We start from the raw sequence: 25,124 nt of genomic DNA on the forward strand, positions 1-25,124 counted from the left end.
TACAAGAATCTTGCTCCTGGTGATTTATTACTTTCAGATAATGATTGGTAAATCTGGTAAAAGGCTTCATATATCTATACAGGATATCAGAAAAGATGTCTGAAGTAAATTTTAAATTAAAAGATATAAAGAATCCAACTAAAATATTAAATGTGCACTCTGTAAATTAAGATTATATCTTAATGATTTGGTTTAGGTTATGGTTTTGTATATTTACGAGAAAATCTGAATAAAGTATTCAAGGATGAAGATTTTTTCAATCTAAGTCAGGACTTCACAAATATTTGCCCACTCACAACCTGGCAAGTAGATTTTCTCAGATGGTGAATAGCATCAGACACATTGTTTTAAAGAAAACAGTGGCAGTGCATTAATCACATGATAAAACTTCTATTGACTTGATGGGACATATCATGTAAAAATTGGGAAGGTCTTGGACAAGTACTTTTTTTTTGTTGTTATTGTGAATAGGGTTTTGCATAATTTTTCAACCCCTGATCTAAGTAATAACAAAATAAAATTTTAGATCAATAAAACAAGATGTCAATCTAGCTCTTCTAAAGGAAATTCAAGAACAATTCTGTAAAAGCAATATAAAAGATCATCCAGTTATATATCTAAGTGCAAGTCTAAACCTAAGTTCTCTAAACTGTAGTTTTTTAAAGGAATTACAATGTAGATGAATATTCACCACACTAAATTAACCAATATACTGGCAAACACCTTTCACACATTAAAAAAAAAAAAAACTCAACCCACCTTAAAACCAGTATAGAAAACCTCACACTCCAAAACACTGACATTATAGTCAGTTTTGATGGTCTCCACTTCCTTTCTTCCCAATATCACAGCCCTGTTTAAGTTCACCATGAACTCTGGCTATTTCAATTGGCAAGGAAAATTCTACAAACAAGTAGAGTTGACAGCCACAGGCTCTCCACTTTCTCCCCAAGGCTAGCTACTTCATGGAGACCCTTTGGAGAGAAACCTTAAACTCTACCCTCAACAGAGGGCAGAATTTGATTTGTTGATGACAATGTGTTCTTCATTTGGCCACATGGCCTAAGAAGCTCTCACCATTTTTTTTAACAAATCTAAACAATCAATATCCCAGAATCTAGTTCACCTTAGAAAAGAAAATAACAACAGTTATTTTCTATTACACTGGTAGATACATTCACATCCCTTCACCCCAAAAGTATGGGATTATTAAAACTCTATGTAACAGACTACATTAATTCGTTCAGATAAAAGTGCTCTTTCCATTGAACTTGACGACATTCACAAAACCTTCTTAGCCAATGGCTACAATTTCCACCATATCCAAAAAATATTACCCCCCCCCAAAACCACGTCCCCTAATCCAGAATAGAAACTGCACCAAAGTTATCATCATACCATATATCCAGGGCTATCTGCAAAATTGGCTCAAATCCTAAAAAAAAGACAACCTTACAACCATTCACAGACCATATAAAAATTGGCATCTTTTATCTACTCCACCGAAGACCAGCCACACTCCCTAGACCTGTAATCAACTAGGCCCCTTGCAGTTGTAAACTATCCTGCTATGGCTAAACAACAGAACAGCCAATATCAGAATCACTGAACATAAGGACTATATCCATTTCCATTACTATAGCCACTAAGGCCTTCTCGACCATGGTTTGGAAACTCACCAGAGAAAACACTGGAAGAAGCCACTCTATTCCACTGCAACAAATATAAGTACAAGAATCCTCACACTCACAGAAGAGCAGCAAATATATATATATATACAACAGACCATTCCTTGAATCTGCTTCTGCCCCTTAAGAAACTACCCAAATCTCAACAAACTTGTTGGATGAAACTGCTCCAAATCTCAGAAACTCTCATTTTCCGTACTTCAGTCCAACAATCAGGGACATGCCTTTTAGCCCGTGGGGGGGGGGCTTATTTAGGACTTCATGCTTACTTTTAATTGCCATGGAAGATCCTCATTACAGAGTGTAGTGTCTGCATACACATATATTGTACTGTGTTCCTTGATGATGAAAATTTGACTTTAACAATTGGACATCATCAGATGCCATATGGTCGCTCAGCTGGTCTTGTTGTATGCTTTTCTGGAGGTTTCAACTCTCTGAAGATCAGTCACTCCAAACAAACCATCCATCTCAATGATGGTCTACTCCTTCCTCCTTTTCCAGGAACTTTACCTTCTATTACTGTTTTGAGAAGTCCTCTTTTCATCCTTTCAATTTGTCCAAAGTATTTCAACTTTCTTCTACCAATATCCTTAAGGAGCCTTCTACTGATCTTTAAGTTCTACTTAAAGATCAGTAGAAGGCTCCTTAAGGATATTGAGGATATCATATATTAAAAGTGCTTGAGGATATCATATATTAAAAGCGTCTATCCTTTTGATATCAGACTGTAAAATCTCTCATGATATGTGACTTTGTAACTTATTATCTTCATTTTTACATGTTTTTTGTTTAGGAGAATGTATTTAGAGTAATATTGAACTTTTGACTGAAATAATCTTTTCTGTAATAATATTATATTGAACCTTTGTTAACATAATGTGGCACATGATGTCATCATGTAAGGCTATTAAGTAATGTTAAATCAGGAAGTCTAATGCTAAGATTAGTGAAGAATTCTGAGAATTGCCATTGATGGAAATTTCCAAAGACACACGAAAAATGACGTCATCATATCATGTCCAAAGGCCAATACGTGACAATTGCCATAGATATAGAATTCCAAAGACTTGAGAAGAATGACATCAGCATGTCCGAAAGTCAATATATGATCATTTTTTGAGATATGCACAGATGAGCACAACAGAGATCAGGGCTATATAAGGCAAGTCATGGGAAGGAATTTTGTCTGAGGGTTTTCTAAGCTTTCTCTTACCTGAGTCCCCATCATGGCAAGTTCGCTGTCAGAAGTTGTCTTACTCAAGATTTGTTGTTGGGAATTAAAAGAGAAGCATCATTTGTCTTAGGATTTTCTAAGCCTTCTCTTACCTGAGTCCACCGTCATGCTGCGTTTGCTGTCAGAAATCTAAAGAGAAGCTTTGTGGGTTCCGAGTCTTCTACCTGGGCCCATCGCCATGTGAGAAATATCGTGTCGATCATCTCGTAAACCTGTAATGCTTAATCTTAGGATGCAGAAAATTTCTGGTGAAACAGAATATTCATTATTTTCAATGAAATTAGTTCAAACATCTGTTCATGAATATTTTGTTAAAATTCCCAAAATTTCTGGCGCTTGAGTGCACAAGTATTTTCATAAAAAACAACGTAAATGATTTACATTAATAATAATGTAACATTCTTAAAATTCTGATAAAAAAATAAGAAAAAAATAGTAGTATTTAGCTTACCATCACGGAAGCCAGGGGGAGGTGTTGTAGTAGATGTAACTCGTAATACATCTGGACTAAGAGAAGCTTCTAGAGACTGTATATGCTTCCGGTGTTTCCTAGTAAATTTTGGTGGAATACTTTCTGCAAAAAAAAAAAAATTAATTTTAACAATTAAGTAATTTATGGGAAGGTTAATGTTACCATTCTGTATTTAATAATTTTGTTGTATTTGCAAAGAAATAAATGGCAAGTGCTGTTGCCTCTACATTTCCTTTATAATGCATTATAGGCATTATTTGTGTTCAAATGCTTCACACAATATCATTATGACTATATCACAGGCATCTGGTAATCTTTCTGTTTACTCACATCCAGTGGATGACTAGTTCAATATATATATATTTATCATAATTTCCCAGAAATTTCAAGAGATATATTCATTCAAGAGATATAATAAATAATTCCATTCCAACACAATTACCATTTCATTAGCAGTTTTCTATCAACAATTTTAAACTATTCTGTTATTAGTTAAGTCATTAATATGAGTATCCCATGATCTTCTATCAGTCTCATCAATTTTCACTGGATCTTTTTCTAGCATTTTAGCTTTAAACACCTGCTTCATAAAGCTTTCATCTAATAAATCATTATACATGATATTATGCCATCTTAGATTAGTTCTATATATGTTTCCTTGAATATTATTATTATAAGGGTACCTCCATGGAGTCAGAAGGTTCATCGCAGGAGACCCAATCTATCCACACACTCTATCATACCTCTCCTTAAACCCAGGGGTAGATCATTTTTCTGGATACTCCATCTGCTCTTTTTTTTTTCTTGAAATGAAAATCTGCTCTTTTTTCTTGAAAACAAAGAATTTCCTACTAAAAAGCAGCGACCTAAATAGCTCTTTAGCTATTCATCATGCTATAAATTTTGACAATAAGCCTTCTGAGATTTAGTGTACCATATACTGCTCTCAAATCTATGAATACAGCTCCTGTTACTACCCCCCCCCCCCGTTTCAAAGCCGTCCTCAATAAAGTGTATTACGTCCAGTGCATGATCTTCCTAGTCTGAATCCTGCCTGTTCTTTTATCAGCACTTTCTCTATTTGTGGACTTAATCTGTTTAAAATTAAGCTCTCTCTCTCTCATACAGCTTCAGCGTTGAGCATAGAACAATAGGCCTGTAGCATTTTAACTGTTAATATTTGGTCCTTCTGTACTAAGTAAGGGACATTTTCTTTGGATTTTATTGGACCATGATTCTTTATAAATATATGTATAAATTGTCTACAAGTTTTGCCAGCCTAGGTCTGTCTGGCTTCTTCAGGACAAGAAATGGGTAAACTAACATTAAATGCTAAAAAGAAATGCAGCACCTCAAACTTCATTGAAGTTTTAGGGTCACCAAACAATTTTTTAAGTAAGAGCCAGGCTTTCCTGCTGCTGTGCTTCATATCTAAGCTTTTAATTTTTGCTGCCCATTGTTGACTTCTTTTTTCAGACAGTGCTGCTATGAATTCCTCTTTTGCATCAGTTGTTTCTGATGAATATGCATCTTTATCATATAGGTTACAATATCTTTCATGTATTTCCACATTATGTTCTGTAAAACCTGGAATATAACACATTCTACAACCTCTAGGGATGTGTCTGGTAGCAGGCTGTCTAATAGTTTTGATGAACTTTCAATAATTTTCTGGTCTAGGTAAAATGTTGGACAAATTTATGTCTAATTCTCTTGAGAACTGTCCCAAATTAGCTTTTTTTAAAATTAAAGTGTCTTCTAAGTGGAATCTCCTTAGATTGGAATATAAGCATCTGTGCTGTTATCCCATCAGTCCCTACTGCTGAATTTTTATTCAGTTTGTGCAACAGTTTTAATACCTTCTCCTCTTACACCTGAGTTTCTTCATCAAGTGAAGAGGTACAGTGAGATCAATGTTGAATACACCAGATTGCTAGCTTTTAGCAAAATGGGCACTCATTAGTTTGAACAACCTCTTTTGCATCTGTCATTCTCACACCATCTGCATTCAGTAGAGTTCTTTCATGTTCATTCTTTGTTTTTCTTGCAGCATAACAACAGAATTCTTTGGAGTTGTCTTTACCATGCAGAGTAAGTTTCTTTTGATACTCAGACTTAGCTTTCTGTACAACAGTTGGGACTCTTCTAGCCTGCTGCTTATAAGTTTCATAATGGACATCATCCTTATGCACATAGTATTCCTTCTACATCATCCTTTTTTTACAAATTCTCTTGCTTGATAAAATTACACATCCACTTGAGCATTACCCTATTTATTTTTTGAACTCTTGGGACACATTCTGATATTGCATCATTTAAGTATTTTTTAAATGCCTCAATTAGTCATAATTTACTGTTTTGTAGTTCAGCATGTAATCTTTTCTGAATGGAATATTCATAAATTTAGCCACTTTTCAAGTCAGTACCACATGATCACTGTCACCAATCAGAGGCAGAAAAGTTACATCTTTAACTGAAACATCCTCTGACACTATAATGAAATCTAACACTACTTGACCTCGAGTTCCTTTTGTCATATGTGCAACTTGAGGAAGTTGTCCTCAAACTTTGGAAATGTTAAAACTAGTCACCTGATTAGTACTCTAAATTCTATAACAGGTGCTTTCATCCTCTACAGACAAATGGTTTTGAATCCAGCAGAATATCAACAGCTTAATGAATTAGATAATCTATTTTGTTCTTTTGTGACATTATCAGTTATTATCATTTTAATGATAACAGTGGAATAAACAACAGCCAACACCTAAGCTTTGCAATATAAATGACAATTTGAAATAAATCTAATTATGTATGAGGGCATTTCAAAAAAATATAGTAACACGCTGTTACATGAGACTTTATTCTGACAAATATACAATTACTATATCTCATTCAGCAATCCAAAGAGATGTAAATCACCGGATGCAAAATCAAAATTGTTGGCAGGTAATCCAGAACCTCCACAATGTAGCTTCATAACCACACAATGTGCTGGTCATGTACAGTATGGTGTTATTGTACAAATGCATGAGAATAAGGATTCTGCTTGCAAACTTCATAAAATTCCATGAGTTACTATGGAACTTAGTACACGAACTCCTCTGCATCCAAGAGTGTTGTAAATGATGATGCTGTGCACAATATTTTTTTTTATTGACCCTACACATAACAGGTCACATGACCTAGAACACAACAGCGTACATGTGGGCAAATTTTTAGGTTAGTGATTATTAATTTATTAATTATAAATGAATATTAATTTATAATATTCATTTATTATAATCCCATAATTATTAATTAATAATTATGGGATACTTTACTTTAAGCACTGATCAAGAGTTCACTTACGGAAAATACACCTCTCCAATGCTTAGAGTGCCTTGGTATACTGAGAGTTATTGCTCTCTAGGTTTCTGCCTAGTCTCTGCCGAAAACCAATGAGTTTGAAACAGCTGTCAGGGTAGTGAAACCTTATAATGAGCCAATAGGAGGCAAATATATGGACGCTCACAGCGTTGTCACCTATATGGTTTGGCTAGAGCAACTTGTAGTATGGCTGCAGTGTATTCCCACTAGCTCTCTGGTCAATTTTCACACGAAACTTTTATAGTTTCTGCATGAAACTTTCATAGTTTCTGTATTTGGCTTTGAAAGATGTTGGATTTAATATCCACTTAATTTAGGTAATTAATTAATAAATTTGTAAACAAGACTCGTGTGGCTTATATGATAAAAGAAGTATCATTTTAGCCACATACAATCAGGTAAAGTGTCAGATAGCTTGTCATTAAGTGGAGATACCAAGCCTTTGCAATTCTCTACCGATGGCACATGCATAGACATCTTACTTACTAAATGTGCAGTGTCTGGGATACATCACTTGTTGGATGGTCTGAATGGGTCATCTAGGTCAGGAGTTGCCCAATTTAATGCCATTATTTTTGGCAAATTTATTTGGGTATCTTAAAACACTTCTAAAACCTACCATTTGATTCATCAGGATGATAATGCAGTTACCACTCATCCACTACTCATACATGCACAAACACCTGACTCTCTGTATGCTGAGTTTCTTTCCTGTCAAAATAAGATCAGCATGAAAAGTCTTCAGAAACATTTTGCCATTTTATATTCCATCCATTTTAACTGGTTAGTTATTAACTACCAGCCCATTTTTTTATACGATATACTCTCTCATTTTATCATTTTGATTTTCTTGTTGCAAAAACCACAGAATCTTCAGATTCTTTCATTTTTACTATATTTGTTAGGTTAACTAATAGGAATACAAACATTTATTGAAAACAAAATCAACTGATATCACTGGATAAAAGATAACATACACATTTATAATATGGGACACAGAAATTAAAAAATAATCAATACATAATGATCCAAGTAATTCACTACCACCAGATGATTACAAACCTGGATAATTTTCATCTTCAGATGAAGTATCTAATTCTCCACATTCTTCTCTTAATTCCTGAAGCTCACTAAAGTATCTCAATCTAGTTAATTCTGAAATGGTTGTATCTCGAGGTTTGGGAGTAAACTGTTGCATTCTTATAGGCTGATCTGGTGGTACAGTAGCAGCAGCATCAAGGAGTTTCTGTTACAAGTGAAAAAGATAATACTTTTGGTTACTTTGACAGCATATATACACTCATGAGCAGTTGAATTAGAGATACCTGTCGTGTTGGCGAAATGGTGCTGTGGTCGCCCTGGCGAGTGGAATAGTGTGTTTGGCGTGTGACGGGGATGTTGTCAGACCTTGTACTGACCGCCTGAGTAATAGTCGGGCACAGAATGGGGAAGACTCAAGTTCTCAGCAAATTCGATTGCGGCCAGATAGTCGGAGCCAGGCATATGGGGCACTCCATCTCCGAAGTCATGCAGGCACTGGGCTTTTCACGGGGCTGCTGTGTTAAGAGTGTACCGTGAGTACGTGGAATCGGGTAAAACCACAGCCGCCAGGGAAAACTGCCATGGTGCACAACGTGTCGATGACAGGGGATGGCATTGGCTTGCTCGAATGGTAACAGCAGATAGACAGGCCACAGTACTGCAGATCACTCGCAAATTCAATGATGGACAACAACAACGTGTGAGCAGCCACACCATCCAGAACCATCTCCTCACTATGGCGTACAGAAGTCACTGCCTGACTAGAGTACCTCTGCTTACAGCACCTCACAAGGCACAACGATTAGCATGGGCGCAGAAACACTGCCATTGGACCCTAGGCGCATGTAAAAAGATGCCTGTACTGATGAGTCGAGGTACACATCGGTACATGCTGATGGCAGGGTACGAGTGCATTGGCAAGCACATGAAGCGATGGATCCCTCGTGCCACAGGATACAGTTCAGGCCAGTGGTATCCTCGTATGGGAACTGTTTACGTGGGATGAAATGGGTCCCCTGGTACATCTACCATCATCCCTCACCGGCGAACGATACGGAACCTGCTGTCAGATGATGTGCATCCATTTCTGCACCAACAGCACCCTGCAGGAGACCTGTACCTACAGCAAGGCAATGCACCGGCCCACCGCTCCCAAACTGTGGCTGAGTGAGTGGATGAACACTCCACGGACATGAGGATGCTTGGCTGGCCCCCCGAAGTCCCCCTGACCTCGGAGGACTTCGACAGCATCCCAGACGTGTCCTATTGAACACATCTGGGATGCTGTCGAGAGAGATATACGTGCCCTGCTCCGACCAATCTCTGCATTGTTGGAGGCTGTGCAGTGGTCATGGATCAATTTGGCTCCCTAACACTTCTGGTGCCTTGTGGAGTCCATACCACGCCGCATCGCTACAGTCATCAAGGCAAAAAGGGGTGCTACCTGCTACTAGGCAGGTATCTCTAATTCAATTGCTCATGAGTGTGTGTGTGTATATATATATATATAAGAAGTGACGATAAAGTCTAAAAATTATCATTATATTACAGGGACATTTCACTGAAGTATGAAGACACAGTGGGAGATGCACAGTGAGTGTTATTCTACAATGCCTATCATAATGCTCTCCTTAATTCTGTCAATGACAAAACATTATCTTGGAAATAATGGAAACCCATTGTACTCATTTACAACTCCTCTCTCTTAAAAAAAAAAAAAAAAAAAAAATCTAGCCCTTACACAGCACTTGACAAATATGCTGGTCCACTTGCTTGTGGCAAGTACATTTTGCAAGCTGGTAAGTAGCTGCAGACCAAGCAAAACAGAATATTTTTATTTTACTAAAAAATAACTTCCTAAACATTTTTTTTCCTTTTTAACTTTAAACAGAAGAATATGCAAAATATAATAAGCTATTCTAGTAATTCAAAAAAGTAATGTAACAAATCATATTTTCCAAAAAATTTTGTTCTTTGTACTGTTATTCCTATTCTTATCATATACTGACTATTTCTTTCATAGACTGGTTCTCACAGAACAAGGACTGTCTACAAACAATAGAGCACAACTAATCATTTTATGGAACTCCTATTGATTATTCAGACATATTATTAAAAAAGAGGGGTTTCAGGCAAGTACATTTATTTTCATAGTGAATAGAATTTTACATAATTGTCAGGGTCTGGTATTACACTTCCAGGATAATTCCTTCTTTTCTTACAGCCAATCATGTAATGAAAGATTTCTTTAGCTTCTACTCAACAAAACCCCTTTCAGTAACTAATATGTTTCCATCATATCTCTTTCTTTTATAGCTTAACAATTAAACACGTAATCCACAAACTTATAGTTTGTGGATTACATGTTTAATTGTTAATTTTGAATTGCTCCTTACCATCATAAGGAGCAATTCACAAGCCAGTCACTATTTAAGTTACTCACATCTGAATCCTCCTCAACACTTCTACATTTCCCCAAGCAAAGAAATCTGCGGACAATAGTCCATATTTAGTTGTATCAAAGCTTTATAAAGTGGGATCATGACTTTTTCATTCCTGCTTATTAGTGTTTCTTAACATACAAGGGATACCCTGAAATATTTTACGACTTTTGTGATATCTCCTGAATTTCAATTCTTTGTCCACTGTTACTCCTAAATTCCTAGCCTTGTCAATTTCTTGCAGTGCAGTTTCATCTCTGTAATACGTAGCCTGCAGTTTTTTCAACCCAAAGTGCATCATGAAGCTGATGTCTCATCCAATCTCATGGCTGTACATTTAATATCCTAACCAATTCTAGTTCTCACCACTATTCTCATATCAATCTATCTTGCATCAGTCTCTGCATTATTTTCGCTCAGTTGGCATACACTTGCAAAGCAATAAGTCAGTAATTCAACTATTTCTTCTAATCCTGTTTTTACCTCCCTACCATCTGCATTCACTGAGGTTATCCTTCCATAGCCATTCTTCCTTTTACCCATTAAATAGTGAGAAAAACTCTCTAGGCCAGAAAACTGCTCTACTAATTTCCTCTCATAATCTGTGTGTATGAGAGTATGCTGAACACACACACACACACAACTTCAGGCACCAAAAAGGTTCTTCATAATACGGAAGAATGCAAGTACTACATTAGTCTTAGTGACACACTGTATAGTTATGCATAGTATATAAGAAAAGTCATTTTCTGTAGAAAACTACTTACCACACAAAGTTAATCCTGATAGTTTGTATAGTAAATAGTGGTAAATGATTTAGGGTGTACAGGATTTCATCGCTTTATATGATTCCTTATTGATCTCTAGAGCTTAGTTCCTAATTTATATAACTGGTCTATCCATAGCACTATTCTGCTATAAATTTTCATTCTTCTGTGGATGAAATTATTGAATAAAGAAAAAATAAAATTGTTTTCAATCTCATTATGTCACCTACAACTTGTCTGCAAGGCTAGTAGAAATGAAGAAACACTTTCTATATGCAGATATCAGTCTTATGTCATAATAAGACTTTTCATGTTTATAAATAATGTTCTTTCCTTGTTGATAAATAATGTGAATTGCTACTTCATTGATACCAAAAGATTTTACCATTATTAGTAGCTCTGCTCATTTCCCCAAAGTTTCCATAGGAATCATTCCTTGCTCTACTGTTTATTTGTAATATGACTCCCACCCATATAAAGGTTGTAAACCTTACAACATTAGTACAGTGGACAGACTAATACATACTTTTTTTATTTTTTATTTTTATTTACTTTCACATAATCTGGATACTGGAAACCCTTCTCTAGAGACCAAACATGGAACTTTTTCAAGCCACTTCTGGCCTCCAATACACAGGATTACAGTCCACACCAAGCGATGAAGTTCACCTAAAGATACTCACAAACATCCCTGAGATGTTGGGATTAAAGTCCCCAGTCCATAACAGGTGTAATCAAAACAAAGAAGACAAAAACAGGAGAGATTCTTCTAAGCAACAAACATAAATGGGAGACCAAGAGTGAGTATGCTCGGCCAAAAAAGACGAGATTGGTCAGATGATTATTTAGGCCACAATAAATAAGAATCATTTTTTTTTCTATTTTATCATGTCATTTGTCTTTCTAATGTTAAAAAAAAATCCCTAGGTGGCATACTAGATGAGACACAAGCACAAATAAACAGCATTATCCCCTGAAATTAGCACACACCATGGAGAAATTAAATTTTGATTTTAGTGTTAAATATTACTACTCTTATTGAATGAAAATAAATTACCTTATAATTAATATTAGTGTCTCATCTGTTTTGTAACACTTCAGAAATGTGTCACATGTTTTGAGCTTATCTGTCTTGCAAAGAGCAATTATGCTACAAGATTAGAAACAAGAATAAAAACAAAGTTGGCTAATGGGAAGAAACATCCAAGTAGTTTACAGAATGTGAAGAACAGACCAGGGTATCTGACCTAATGTCGAATTCTCACTTTCTTGTGGTGCAATAATTAGTAGGTATCTAACTGGATACTGAACAAATGAAGATGGGTAGCAATTTGGGATTTAGTTAGCTAAAATGTATTTTATTGGCTAAAACAAAATAAAATAATGCTACATGATGGAATCACATGCCAGCTGGGGAGTCACCCAAATAAACAAGGTCCCCATTGTTGTTGTTATGGAACCAATGTGATCAGCAAAAAAAAAAAAAAGCCAGATCCTGGACCAAATTCACAACATCAGAAGATTTCAAGATGACATCGTCAACGAAATGCCAATGGAAAACAAATGGAACTAGCAGAATAAATAAGCACCAGATCAGCATAACAGGTGTAATCAAAACAAAGAAGACAAAAACAGGAGAGATTCTTCTAAGCAACAAACATAAAATGTTATATTCAAGCAATAATAATTAGGGAAAAGAAGAAGTATAGTGCTCAACACGAAATATAAGGTTAATCTTGAATGGCAGACAATATCAAGTAGAGTGATGTGGACAAATATCAGAATGGAAAACTGGGCAATGAGATTTAGTTGTCACTATGGTCTCAGAGATTCTATTGTGGAAGAAGTGGAGGAATTTTTTGAGACCATTACAGAAGTAGCTGATACAAAAAAAAAAAAAAAAGGAAAACTTGGTCTGTGTTAGACATCTCAACAGCTGAGTAGGAATTAATTACCAGACATACAAAACTGTATTAGAAAATGTGGAGAAAAGAGTAACACTAATAAAAATATAAAATTCAGTGTGAGAAGAAGACACAAGAAACAAGATCTCATTGACTATGTCATTACTGATAGTGATGAATTCAAGATAGTTCAGAATTTAAAAGTATACAGAGAATATTTGACATATGAAATGATGACATTTTGTTTTGAGCAGGATAAAATTGAATATCATATAGAAAAGAAAATTGTGTAAGAAAGTTTTAAAAAGAAAGAAAGCTGAGCAGCATTCAGAGATGAATGGTAGACTAAAATACACAAACATTATTCAAGAAAAGAATGAAAGAGTTTGAAAACAAGAATCAAATCTTTGAGATTTAGCAGTAGACCGACCCTCAAGAAAACATTGTTTAATTCAGCCAGAGTGATTTGTGATGAGGTTATCTGCAAGAAAAATCAAAACTCCATGAAGAATTCCAGAAGTTAAAATGATGGTCAAAGAAGTGAAGAAAGTGTAGTGAAAGATCCTGAAAAGTAAATCAGCAGAATTGTTCTAAGAGAATACAGAGAAAAAATACAAGAAAGCAAAACAACATGTAAAACTATCATCATCATCAAATTCCTGACGAGTACATGAATCATTATGATAACTTCCTATCGACTCTTTCCTCCAAGTTAATCAGTTATCTGTAAAGAGTCCAACATTGTCAGATTTTATATTTCTGTTTTTTACAATACTTCTTACTATATCAATACATCTAGATATTGGACAATGGATATTTTTTTTGCCATACTAGCAAAAAAAAAAAAAAAAATTGTTCTGCCAATCTCTCCTCTTCTTGTGGGAGACCAAGATCCCACAAGAAGAGGAGATCTAATCTCAAATAAGTGATCACACTATCTGAGATTAGATCTGCTCACATAAATGATAACAATGTTCAGTTCATTTCTAACATCCTTGTTTTTAATATGGTGATGCCACTGACTCCATCTCTACAATTCCACTAATTATTCTTAGATATCTCACATCTGTAGAGTACATATTACAGAGGTGAAATTGCACCACAAGAAATTGACAAGGCTAGGAATTTAGGAGTAACACCGGACAAAGAACTGTAGTTCAGAAGATATATCACTTTTTGATTTAGTTCTAATTCAGCACCATAAGTTAAAACTAGTTCTTTCAACACTGTCTTGTGTACAGTGAGTTTGGTGTTTTGACTAATTTACTCTCATATTTCATCAATAAATTTGTAATATGTACCCTCAGGGGGGTGTACAAGATATTATGATAGTATTAGATGAAATAGTTATATCATTACTAACTTTCTACAAACAATTTTCTCCAAATTAACCTGTTATCTGTCAAGATATTATATTATCAGATCATATATTTTTCTCTTCTAAGACACTTTTTACTGTATCAATTCACCTAGATCTACCACTAGGTCTTTTTCCTGTTATCCTGGCAAAGATCACTTGTTTTGCTAAACTTTCTTCTCTATTCTTTAAGTCAGTGCTTCCCAAACTTCTGGATGTCAGGGCCCCCTCTTGCAAAAATTAAAATATTTCACGGCCCCCCTCGAAAAAAATCATAATAGAGATATATTATTATTATATTTATTGTATTTATATTCAATACAAAACATACACAGCGAATATTACAAAAATCAAATGCATATATTACATTTTTTGCCTCTTACCGTTTGGTTCTGAAGACGATACGGTCTGTTCTGGTAAAATATGAAATACTGTCCTTTTTTTTTTTAGTCTGTTTCTGCTTCTTCTGATTGTTCGCGGGATTTTTTTTAAAATTTTTTTATCAACCACTTATCCATCTCAGGGTTAAATTTTTTAACGTAGAATAGATAAAATAATATCACCACTTACCAATAATGGCACACCATAGACTGATAACATGAAATTAGTGAATATTACCTGAATACGGGAATCCCCTGACCAGGAACATTTTTCACTTTTGTGACTTTTCTCCTTTTACGGTAATTAAGCCTAACGCGAAACAAGCAAAGGCAGTCTGTTTATTAAAACGTGCATATGATTGGTGCGGTATTAACAAAAGATCGCGCAACCGAAAGATAAAAGCATAGGTGACAATTGAGTTGAAATGCTAACTCTCTTCAACCGAATTCCATATGTGAAACTGCTATAACATTTAATATATATATATATATTACTTAGTTTTAACACTTTTACGAATTTTAACACGTTCGGTTGAATTTTATTGCTGCCTTGGGAAATCGAACTCACATACATCTAATTAATAACAATAGTTTTTAGTTAGATACTATGTTTGCCCATGCAACATATGGTTTTGTTTCAGTCTATACAGCATAGTTTCTGTATGAGGGGACATGCGATTCATTAATTAGTGTGTTTTTATCCCAGTTGTCTCTAATTGCACTATTTGTTGAGAAATATATTACACAGACTCCTCATACCTTATTCACTGGCATAATAAAAGTACTTATTTTTATTGCCTCTGCAGTACAGTGGCTCTTAGGGAGGGCGTGTTGTTTACCACTGCAAGCGAGTTACTATATCCCCACATGAACTTGTTTAAGCATTTTTTCATGTGTGAAGTATATGTGAAACTTTTATTGGTAACAGAAAACTAGCTCGGATGACAGTGATAATATAAAACGAGTTTTGATATGTATATAAAGTCAATATCAACAGTCCCTGATTACGAACGCATTATGAAAGGGACAGAAAGATTTGGAACTTCCCTGGAGAACATTCGAAGTAAATACAATTAACCACTGCTTTGAAATGAAACATATGAATAAGCAATATTTACTAATATTCGTTAAGCGCCGAAATACGCAGGAAGCAAAGTTTGTGAACCAACACCAATGTGTGAATTTTTCCATTAAAATATAAAAAATAACAAAAAAGAAATAATAAAAGTTAAATACGTTTCTTTTAAAATAAAAAAAAATATACTTAGTCTTAAAACATTTTAAATTTGTTTTCATTATTTCACGGCCCCCCTCAACAAAACCTACGGCCCCAAAGGGGGCTGCAGCCCACAGTTTGGGAAGCGCTGCTTTAAGTGACTGAACAAATTGAATCAGCTCTCCTAACACATTCATGAATGCTAACAATGTTAAGTTCTTTCCTAATATAATTGTTTTTAATATGATATTGCACTGACGCTATCTGTTCATGCCTCTGGGTTTTTGTCTGGATTTGATTTTCACTGTGAGACAAACAATTGAGAAATCATGGGAAGATAACAAGGATCTTTATTTAGTTTTGTGGATCTGCAAAAAGTACAGGACAAGGTACCAAGTGAAATGCTTTTCAGAATGCTACAATTGTATGGTGTAAATGGGACAATATATTCAGCAATGTACATAGTGCTAGGATGGCTTGATGTTAAATCAGGTATGGTACAAAGGGGCATATTATCTCCAGTGTTATTTATCATCTATAGGATGATATTAAAGGAAAGCGGCATTAAACCTGATATGAACAATGGAGATATTAATTTTACTTTATGCAGATGATGAAATACTTTTAAATAAGTCCAGTATAAGTCGGCAGATTTCTGAGTAAATTCAGTAATTGCTCTCTGAAAATCAGCATTTAAAAAGAAAAGATTACAAAGACAGACAGGAAAACATTAAAATCCTCAACCGCATCCTGGACAGAAAACCTATAGCAAAACATTTCAGTGATTTAGGCACAAATTTTAGTAATAATGGCAAACTAAACATGGAAATGGAGAAGAATAACTTTTGTTAATAGTAAAAGAGTGAAATCAAAACACTAAACTAACTGTACAAGAAGTGTTCAAATTAATTTTGTGTTATGGAGATGAGGGCCGAGTTAGAAAGAAAGCACTTGTTCATCAAAGATTAGATACTACAGATGGCAAAATTACATTAAAATCAAGAATATTTGGAAGCAGTTTAACATCATTACTTTTACAAATGTATGAGGTAATCTCTGGTAGTAAGGTCACTTAAATAGAATGGGTGAGGAATGGTTGGCAAAACAAGTTTTCTTTAGCCAGATTGCAGCAATAGACACAGAGGAAGACTGAAATCTATGTGGATTGAAGGAGTGAGGATTGCCTTAGAAGACTGAAATATAAGAGCTGACAATACTGCAGTCATCACAGATAATAGATTAATTGGGAGGAAAATGGTCAACCGGAAGTTTGTAATGGTGTAAACATTTCATACAAAACTGCCGTAATATCCTGTATGCTCTCTCTCTCTCTTCCCAAGGATGCATATCAGGAATATGATGATGATGAATAAATAATATCTGTTTATGTAGTTAAGAGGATGGCTGCTGGAAAGATGTCAAAAAGTGGTATACAGAGGAGCAGAGACCAGGCAAAAGCAGGTGTGATGAGCCACAAGGGTCAGTGCTAGGACCACTACTGTTTAAATTGTACATAAATGATATAGAAAATATTCAGTTGTTTGCTGATGATGCAAAATTAGGTAGAGTAATAGTTAATCAAGATGATGTGGTGAGCTTGCAGGATGATTTAAATAGGCTGTTGTATGGACAAAAGATAATGCATGTCAGTTTAATGTGGAGAAATGTAAAGTTATGCATTTGGGATAAAATAGATTACAATCTGTGTATCACATTGATGGAACTGTACTCCAGGAAATAGATGAAGCTTGGAATTCAGGAATGGTGGTAGACAGAGAGATGAAGTTTAGAGGGCATATTGTTAAAGTTAATAAGGTAGCTCATAAGGTTACTTGGCTATTGAAGAAAACACTAACAGGTAGAGATAAGGAAGTTTTTTTTCATTCCTCTTTATAAAGCGTTGATATGACCACATATGGATTACTGTGCTCAGGTCTGGTCTCCTGGGTTTCTTATGGATGAGAAAGTGATAGAAAGTATTCAGTGGCAAGCGACCAAAGTCTGTGGAATGTTCTCTGTGAAATATCTGTGGATTGGAGAAGTTGGCTGATAGGTGAAAAAGAACAGGATATGATAGAAACATTTAAATTGTTTAAATTGCAGAACATCTATTTAGGATAGAAAGATATCAGCTACCAAAAGAAGTGGATAGATATAGACCAAAGGGGGGGGAGAGAGAGAGGAAGACCAGTGGCAAGACCAGTGAAGCTGGAACAAGCAAATGCCTAATTCATTATGGTTTTAATGATGCAAGGACAGCAAAGGTTATAGCAGTAACAAGGTAAAACACTCACAGCATCCATATCTGCAGCAAGATTTGAATCCTGGACCTGTTGATTGGAGAGTGGGTATACTAACCACACAGTCAACCAGGCTAGCATTGTCCCTGGAAGTTGAGTAAAGTTAGGAGGTGTGAGAACTAGATTTTTCAAGAACTTTTGAATAGTCTGGGTTTCCCACGATGAGTCTTCAGTGCCCATACAATATAACAATGAGGCCTTCTAATATATATCCCAGCAAAAGGTGAAGATGAAGAAATGAAATATTTTATGTTGTTACAAGATATGTATAAGATAAAATAAATCCAAATGATTTTATATTAATAGCAGGCAATCGAATTGCAAGAAGAAATAATGAATCTATGCAGTCTTAATGTGAAATTGTGGAGAAAAATGTTTTAATGAAAATGGAAAACATTAGTAGATTTTGCATCTTACGGCAATGTAATAATAATGAATACCGGTTACAGACATAAAAATATTCATAAATTTAAATTCACATGGAGAGAAGAGGCTAGGAATAAAAAAAGTCTCATTGATTATGTTATTGTTGATAGTGATGTTTTCTCCCTGGTGCAGGACACCAGAGAGTACAGAGGATTTGAAATTGGAAGTGATCACTATTTAGTCTTGAGCAGGATAAAATTGAATTTCACATTGAAAAGAATAACATGTAAGAAAGTTTTAAAGCGAATAAAAGTTGAGCAGCTCTCAGATGTGAACTGTAGACTAAAATATAGAAAGATTATTGAAGAAAAAATGAAAGAGTTTGAGAACAGGAATCAAACCTTGGAGATTCAGTGGCAAACTCTGAAGAAAACATTGATTGATTCTGCCAGAGAGGCATGTGGTGAGGTTGTCTGTAAGGATAAAAAAATCAGAACTCCCTGGTGGACACAGGAAGTTAAAGAGGCAGTGAAGGAAAAGAAGAAAGCATACCAAAAGTTCCTGTCAAATAAGTCAGCTTGTGCTCTTAGAGAATATAGAGACAAATGCAACAATGCTAAACACTGTGTAAAACTAGCTAAACAAAAGTCATGGGAGGACTTTGGCAAGAATATAGAAAATAAATATCAAGAAGGTTGCAAAATATTCTGGAGGTTGTTGAAGAAGCTTAAGAATAGAGGAAAGAGTGGTGTAAAAGGAATTAGAGATGATAAAGGTGACATGAAAACAGGAGAAAAAGATATCCTTGAAGTATGGAGTAATTACTTTGAAAAACTGCTAAATGAAATAAGCAGTGATGACAGCACAGTGATAAAAAACACTGACCAGGCATGCAGTCAGGAATACATATCCATACTTGAAGTAGAAAAAGCTATCAAAGGCTTGAAATGTGGAAAGGCAGCAGGAGTAGATGATATTCGACCAGAAATGCTGAAGTATGGTGGTATAAGAGTCTTACAGTGGCTGCACTGCATAGTTCAGAAAGCCTGGACAGAGGGATGAATTCCCGATGATTGGAGTAGAGCTCTCATAGTACCCATATATAAAAAGGGAAATAAAACTGCATGTGAGAATTACAGAGGTATTTCCCTATTGAGTGTTCCTGGCAAGATCTATGCAAGTATACTTGAGAAACGGTTGAGAAGAATTGTGGAAGAAAAGCTTGGTGAAGAACAAGCTGGATTCAGGCCAAATAGAGGCTGTCAGGATCAGATCTTCACTTTACGACAAATAGTCGAGAAAGCATGGGATTATAACAAAGATCTGTATTTAAGTTTTGTCGATCTGGAAAAGGCATATGACAAAGTGCCAAGAGAGAAGCTATTCAATACGCTGCAGTAATATGGTGTCAATGGGGCATTATATCAAGCAATACTTAGTCTTTATTTGAGTTGTACGTCAGCAGTTAGAATTGAAGGAAGTACAGGAAGATGGTTTAATGCTAAATCTGGTGTGAGACAAGGATGTACATATCCCCTCTGTTATTCATTATCTATATGGATCACATTATGAAGGAAAGTGGTATTAAACATGATATCAAAATTGGAGATGTTAATGTCAGCTCTTTGCTTTATGCGGATGATGTTATACTTCTAAATAAATGTGCTACAAGTCTACAAGATTCTCTGACTAAATTGAATAGCTGTTATAATAGATATGGTATGAAGCTCAGCAATAAAAAGACAAAGACAATGAAAATAGGCAGAATCATTGAAAATGTCAACTGTTGTGAATCGAGAACCTGTGGAACAACTAAAACATTTCAGCTATTTAGGCACAATTTTTACTGAAGATGGTAAATTAAATATAGAAATAGACAACAGAATCAGCAAAGCTGGTATGGTGGGAAGCCAATTGAATAAATTCATATGGAATAAGAGAGAAATTAGTCGGAAAACTAAATTAGCTGTATACAAGACAGTGTTCAAACCAGTTTTAACTTATGGATCTGAGAGCTGGGTCAGAAGTAAAACACTTGACCAAAGACTAGAGACCACAGATATGAGAGTCCTGAGAAAGATTATTGGCATGAACAGATGGCATCAATGGCAATATCATATTAAAAATGAGGATATTAGGAAAGAACTTGACATTGTCAGCATCCAGGAATGCATTAGCAGAGCTAATCTCAGGTGGTACGGTCACATAAACAGGATGGGCGAGGAAAGATTAACAAAACAAGTGTTCTCTGCCAGGTTAGCAGCAAAATGACCCAGAGGAAGACCAAGATATAGATGGATTGATATGGTACAAAGTGCCTTAGACGATAGAAATATAAGATCGATAAGGTTGGAGTCTTGACAAGTAACAGACTGATTTGGAGGAAAATTGTAGATAGGAAATTAATAATGATGTAATTTTTTTCATGTAGTACTATCATATCCTGTACACCCCTTGAGGGTACATGGCATGAATTTTATGATGATGATCTGGGTAAATTTATCTTTTTAATTAACTTTCCTAGTGCATTACCAAATACTGTAACATGGTTAGGTCATCATACAATGGTCATGCTGCATCGTCTGTCGTGCAGGTTACCAAGGGATGCATTCGGGTTTTAGGCAGAGGAACCCATTCGAAAAATATGTTACAGTCTCCCTTAGACACAATTCCTCAGCACTCTACTAGAGAAAACTCCATCAATGAGCCTGCTACCTGTTTGTGGTGTTTAAGGGCAGCGCAAAGAAATGGTTCTGAAAAGGACAGAAATGGCAATGACAACGGCACCAGACTATGACACCAGACAGGCAACTGGAACATCTTCTCTCTGACAGGGAAGGAGAAGGAACTGGTCGAGGAGGTCAAGCGCTACCAACTAGATTTAGTCGGCCTTTCTTCGACCAAGAGGAGAGGCTCTGGAGCTGTCGACCTGGATGAGAGGTGGAAGCTCTACTACTCTGGTGTGAGCCTGACAATGTCTGCTCAGGTGGGTGTGGGGATACTCATCAGCCCCCGGCTGTCAGACTGTGTTGCTGAGTGGATCCTATTGGGGGACGGGTATGTGTGTGTTAAGGCTCCAGATGAAAAACTACAACTTGGCTGTGGTGCAAGCCTATGCACCTAATCTGGAGTAAGAATACTCTGACTCCAGATCAGAGTATTCTGACACTCCTGTCAAAAGCAGCATCCACTTCCTAGAGGAAGTGGATGCTGCTTTTGACAGGGTGGTAGACATGGAATCAGTCCTGCTAATGGGTGACTTCAATGCACATGTTGGAACAGATGACCAGACATGGAGGGGTGTGGTTATGAGGAACGGCACCCCTGACCTTAATGCGAATGGTTTGAAATTATTGGACTTCTGCTGTACTAACAGCTTGTCCATAATGAATACCTTCTTCCAGCACCGAGAAGTCCATAAGTATACCTGGTACAGGGGATACGCTTGGACAAAGGTCTCTGATTCTTTATAGTCAGAAGACCTATTTTCCTCAGTGCTGGATGTTTGTGATGAGGAGAGGGGAAGAACTGTCAACTGACCACCGCCTTGTTGTCTGCACTCTATGGCTACAGAAACCAAAAGGCACCATCAACACTGGTAGACCTAAGCAGCTATACCACATGAAATGGGAGGCATTGGAAAATGAGGCTATGAGGAAGAATTTTGCAGATAACATCTCCTCCAGATTCAAAGACATTCCCAAACATACTACAGATGTTGAGGAGTGGGAGCTGTTCAGAACAGCTGTCACTGCCTCTGCACTCTCATGCTATGGCAGAAAGCAGCTCGGCGTGGCGACAGGCAGTGAGAAAAGAACACCTTGGTGGAACCAAGAGGTCCAAAACGCTGTCTGGGCAAAAAAGGAGGCCTACATAATATGTCTTAGGGTCAGGTCACCAGAGATGCGTTTCCGATATACTGAGGCACGAAAAGAAGTTGCTGAGGCAATAAAGACAGCAAAGCAGAAGGCTTGGGAATCTTTTGAAGAAAGATTAGACTCATTCTATGCAATTGCAAACAAATTATTCTGACAAACCATCCGCTGCCTTCGAAGGAGGAAATCGTGCACAACAAGGGCAATTAAGGCCGCTGATGGTGCACTTTTGACAACTGAGAAGGATATCCTCCACAGATGGAGGGAATACTTTGAGAGTCTTCTTAACCTAGGTGGCACAGCAGCTGTGGACATCCAAGAGGTACAGATCGGAGTGATGACTAGTCTCACATCAGAAGAGGTCCATTTAGCAATAAAATCGCTAAAATCAGGCAGGGCTGCTAGTGATGATGAATTTCGGCCCGAAATGCTAAAAGCTTTAAATTGAGATGATGTTCTCTGGCTGCCTTGAGTGTGTCAGGCTGCTTAGATATCTTGGCGAGCACTAAAGCAATGGCAGACAGGCATAATAATACCAGTCTTCAAGAAAGGAAACCAGAGCGATTGCAGCAACTATTGTGGCATCTCTCAGCCTGCCTGGGAAAGTATATGCTAGGTGCTTGGAAAGAAGGTGCAGGAGCATAGTTGAGTCAGAGTTCCAGGAAGAACAATGTGGGTTTCGTTCTGGTAGAAGCACAACTGACCAAATCTTCACTTTAAGGCAAGTCTTTGAGAAATCTTGGAAATATGCCAAGAATGTCTACACGTTTTGTGGACTTGGAGAAGGCATATGACTGGGTTCCTCAGGATAAGCTTTGGTAAGTAGTACAGGAGCATGGAGTGGATGGCCAACTATTAGCTGCCATCAAGTCCCTGTATGAATGCCCAGAGTTTTGTGTCAGGGTAAACAGCACAAAGTCTGAATCTTTCACAGTCTCCGTTGGCCTCTGCCAAGGTGTGTTCTGTCACCCCTAATTTTCATAATATCTATGGACTGGATTGATAGGCACAGCCAAGGCTGCAGATGATCTAGTTCTGCTTAGCTCTTCCACATGTGACCTCCAGCAGACCCTGGATAGGTTTGTAGCTGTTTGTGCAGAAGCCAGGATGAAGATTAGTGTGGCCAAAAAAACAGAAACATTTTTGTTCTCAAGAAAACATCCCAGTGCACTCTACATGTGAGTGGAGTCCCACTGAGACAGGTGGAGAAGTTTAAATACCTTGGGTTCATATTCACGAGTGATGGAAAGTGGGACGTAGAGCTAGATACTCGAATTGGCTCAGCAAGCGCAATATTGTGGGGGCTTGGCTGTTCGGTAGTACTGAAGCGGGAGTTAAGCCAGAAGGCAAAGATGGCTGTCTTCAATACAGTCTATGTCCCTATCCTCACCTATGATCATGAGAGCTGGGTAATGACTGAAAGAATGCAGACACAAATCCAAGCAGCTGAAATGAGGTTCCTGTGAGGGGTTGTGGGGCTGACAAGACCCGACAGAGTCAGAAGCTCTGCAATTCAGGAAACCCTCAATACTCAACCCCTGCTTCTCCATGTTGAGAGATCACAGTTACGATGGTATGGGCACCTGGTCAGAATACCACAAGAGAGGCTCCCCGGCAGGCAATCTTTGCCAAGCCAGAGGGTGGGAAGCCATGCGGAAGGTCAAGGACTCACTGGATAGATTATATCCAGAACCTTGGGTGGACACATCTGGGAGTCCCACCAGAACACCTGCGCTTGGTGGCAGAGGATCGTGACCATTAGAAGTTCCTCTTGCAGCTGCTATCCCAACAACCCAATTAGGAAAGATGGGCCTTGAAGATGGATGGATTAACTTACATCCTCCCACAAAGCTACAGATAAAAAATTAATATTACAATCTCTGTAAATTCCCACAGAGTTTATTAATTTTACTAGTTTATTATCAGCTGTCAAGTAATCAGTTACTTGACAACTGATAATAAACTAGTAAAACTAATAAACTCTGTGGGAATTTACAGAGATTATAATATTAATTCAGATCATTCTTTAGTGTCCCCCAAGTGCCCTGAGGGCACAGAGGTCTGACAGGCCAAAGTTAACCCTGTGAGAATAGCCAGTCCTCAGCAGAGTGCCAGTAGCATCGAATGATTGATCTCCTTCCAACTACCAACCTTTGCTGGCAGATCATTCTTTAGTAATAGGATATATTACAAAACCACCTAACTGGATTTTAAAAAAATCTGATGATACTGAAGATTTATATAAAATAAATCTATTACTGTAAACAGAAAAAAACAAATGCATATCAAGAAAACAAATGAACACTTAAAAGAAATTAATTATTTATTAATTAAGAAATAGATGAGTTGAAAAATCTGATACTAATTAGACATAATTAGACATAAAGCAGAAGAAAAAGTCTAAGAAAAAAAAGAAAGAAAAGAAAACAAGCAAGGATTGTCAATAGGCAACATATAGCCTCCCATATTCAAGTCAATCCCACCTTCCTTAGTTGTAGTCTGTGAGTCTTTTGCCTCTTACTGTAAGCACCTACTTTTTAATTAACTTTCCTCCTCCTACAAAGTGCTCTGACACACTCAGTGAGTATTGCAACTGAAAAGGCCTTCCCTAGGTTGGATAAAATGCCAAATATACCTCTAGGTGGTAGATATTGTTCATCAATAAGACAATGGTGAGACACTGCCATTATACTTATAGGAGGCCTGAAGTAGCT

At 36.7% G+C, this 25,124-nt stretch overlaps 1 protein-coding gene across 4 annotated transcripts in view; it reads right to left on the minus strand.

The window, feature by feature from the left end:
* The window catches only part of LOC150108262 (uncharacterized), a 406,756-nt gene that overhangs the window by 263,265 nt on the left and 118,367 nt on the right, over positions 1-25,124 (minus strand). For all 4 annotated transcript variants that reach the window (XR_016548126.1, XM_090390668.1, XM_090390669.1 and 1 more), the window contains 2 exons: positions 7,826-8,009; positions 3,377-3,499 (listed from right to left, as the gene is read on the minus strand). Coding sequence is in view for 3 of the 4 variants with exons in the window: in XM_090390668.1 (XP_090246794.1) it covers positions 3,377-3,499; positions 7,826-8,009 (307 nt within the window). In the remaining variant the exon portion in view is untranslated. The remainder of the gene's footprint in view (positions 1-3,376; positions 3,500-7,825; positions 8,010-25,124) is intronic.

The sequence above is a fragment of the Typopeltis vanoorti genome, chromosome 3 (genome assembly GCF_054136105.1).
Source record: "Typopeltis vanoorti isolate ZY-2024b chromosome 3, IOZ_Tvanoo_1.0, whole genome shotgun sequence".
NCBI lineage: Eukaryota > Metazoa > Arthropoda > Arachnida > Uropygi > Thelyphonidae > Typopeltis > Typopeltis vanoorti.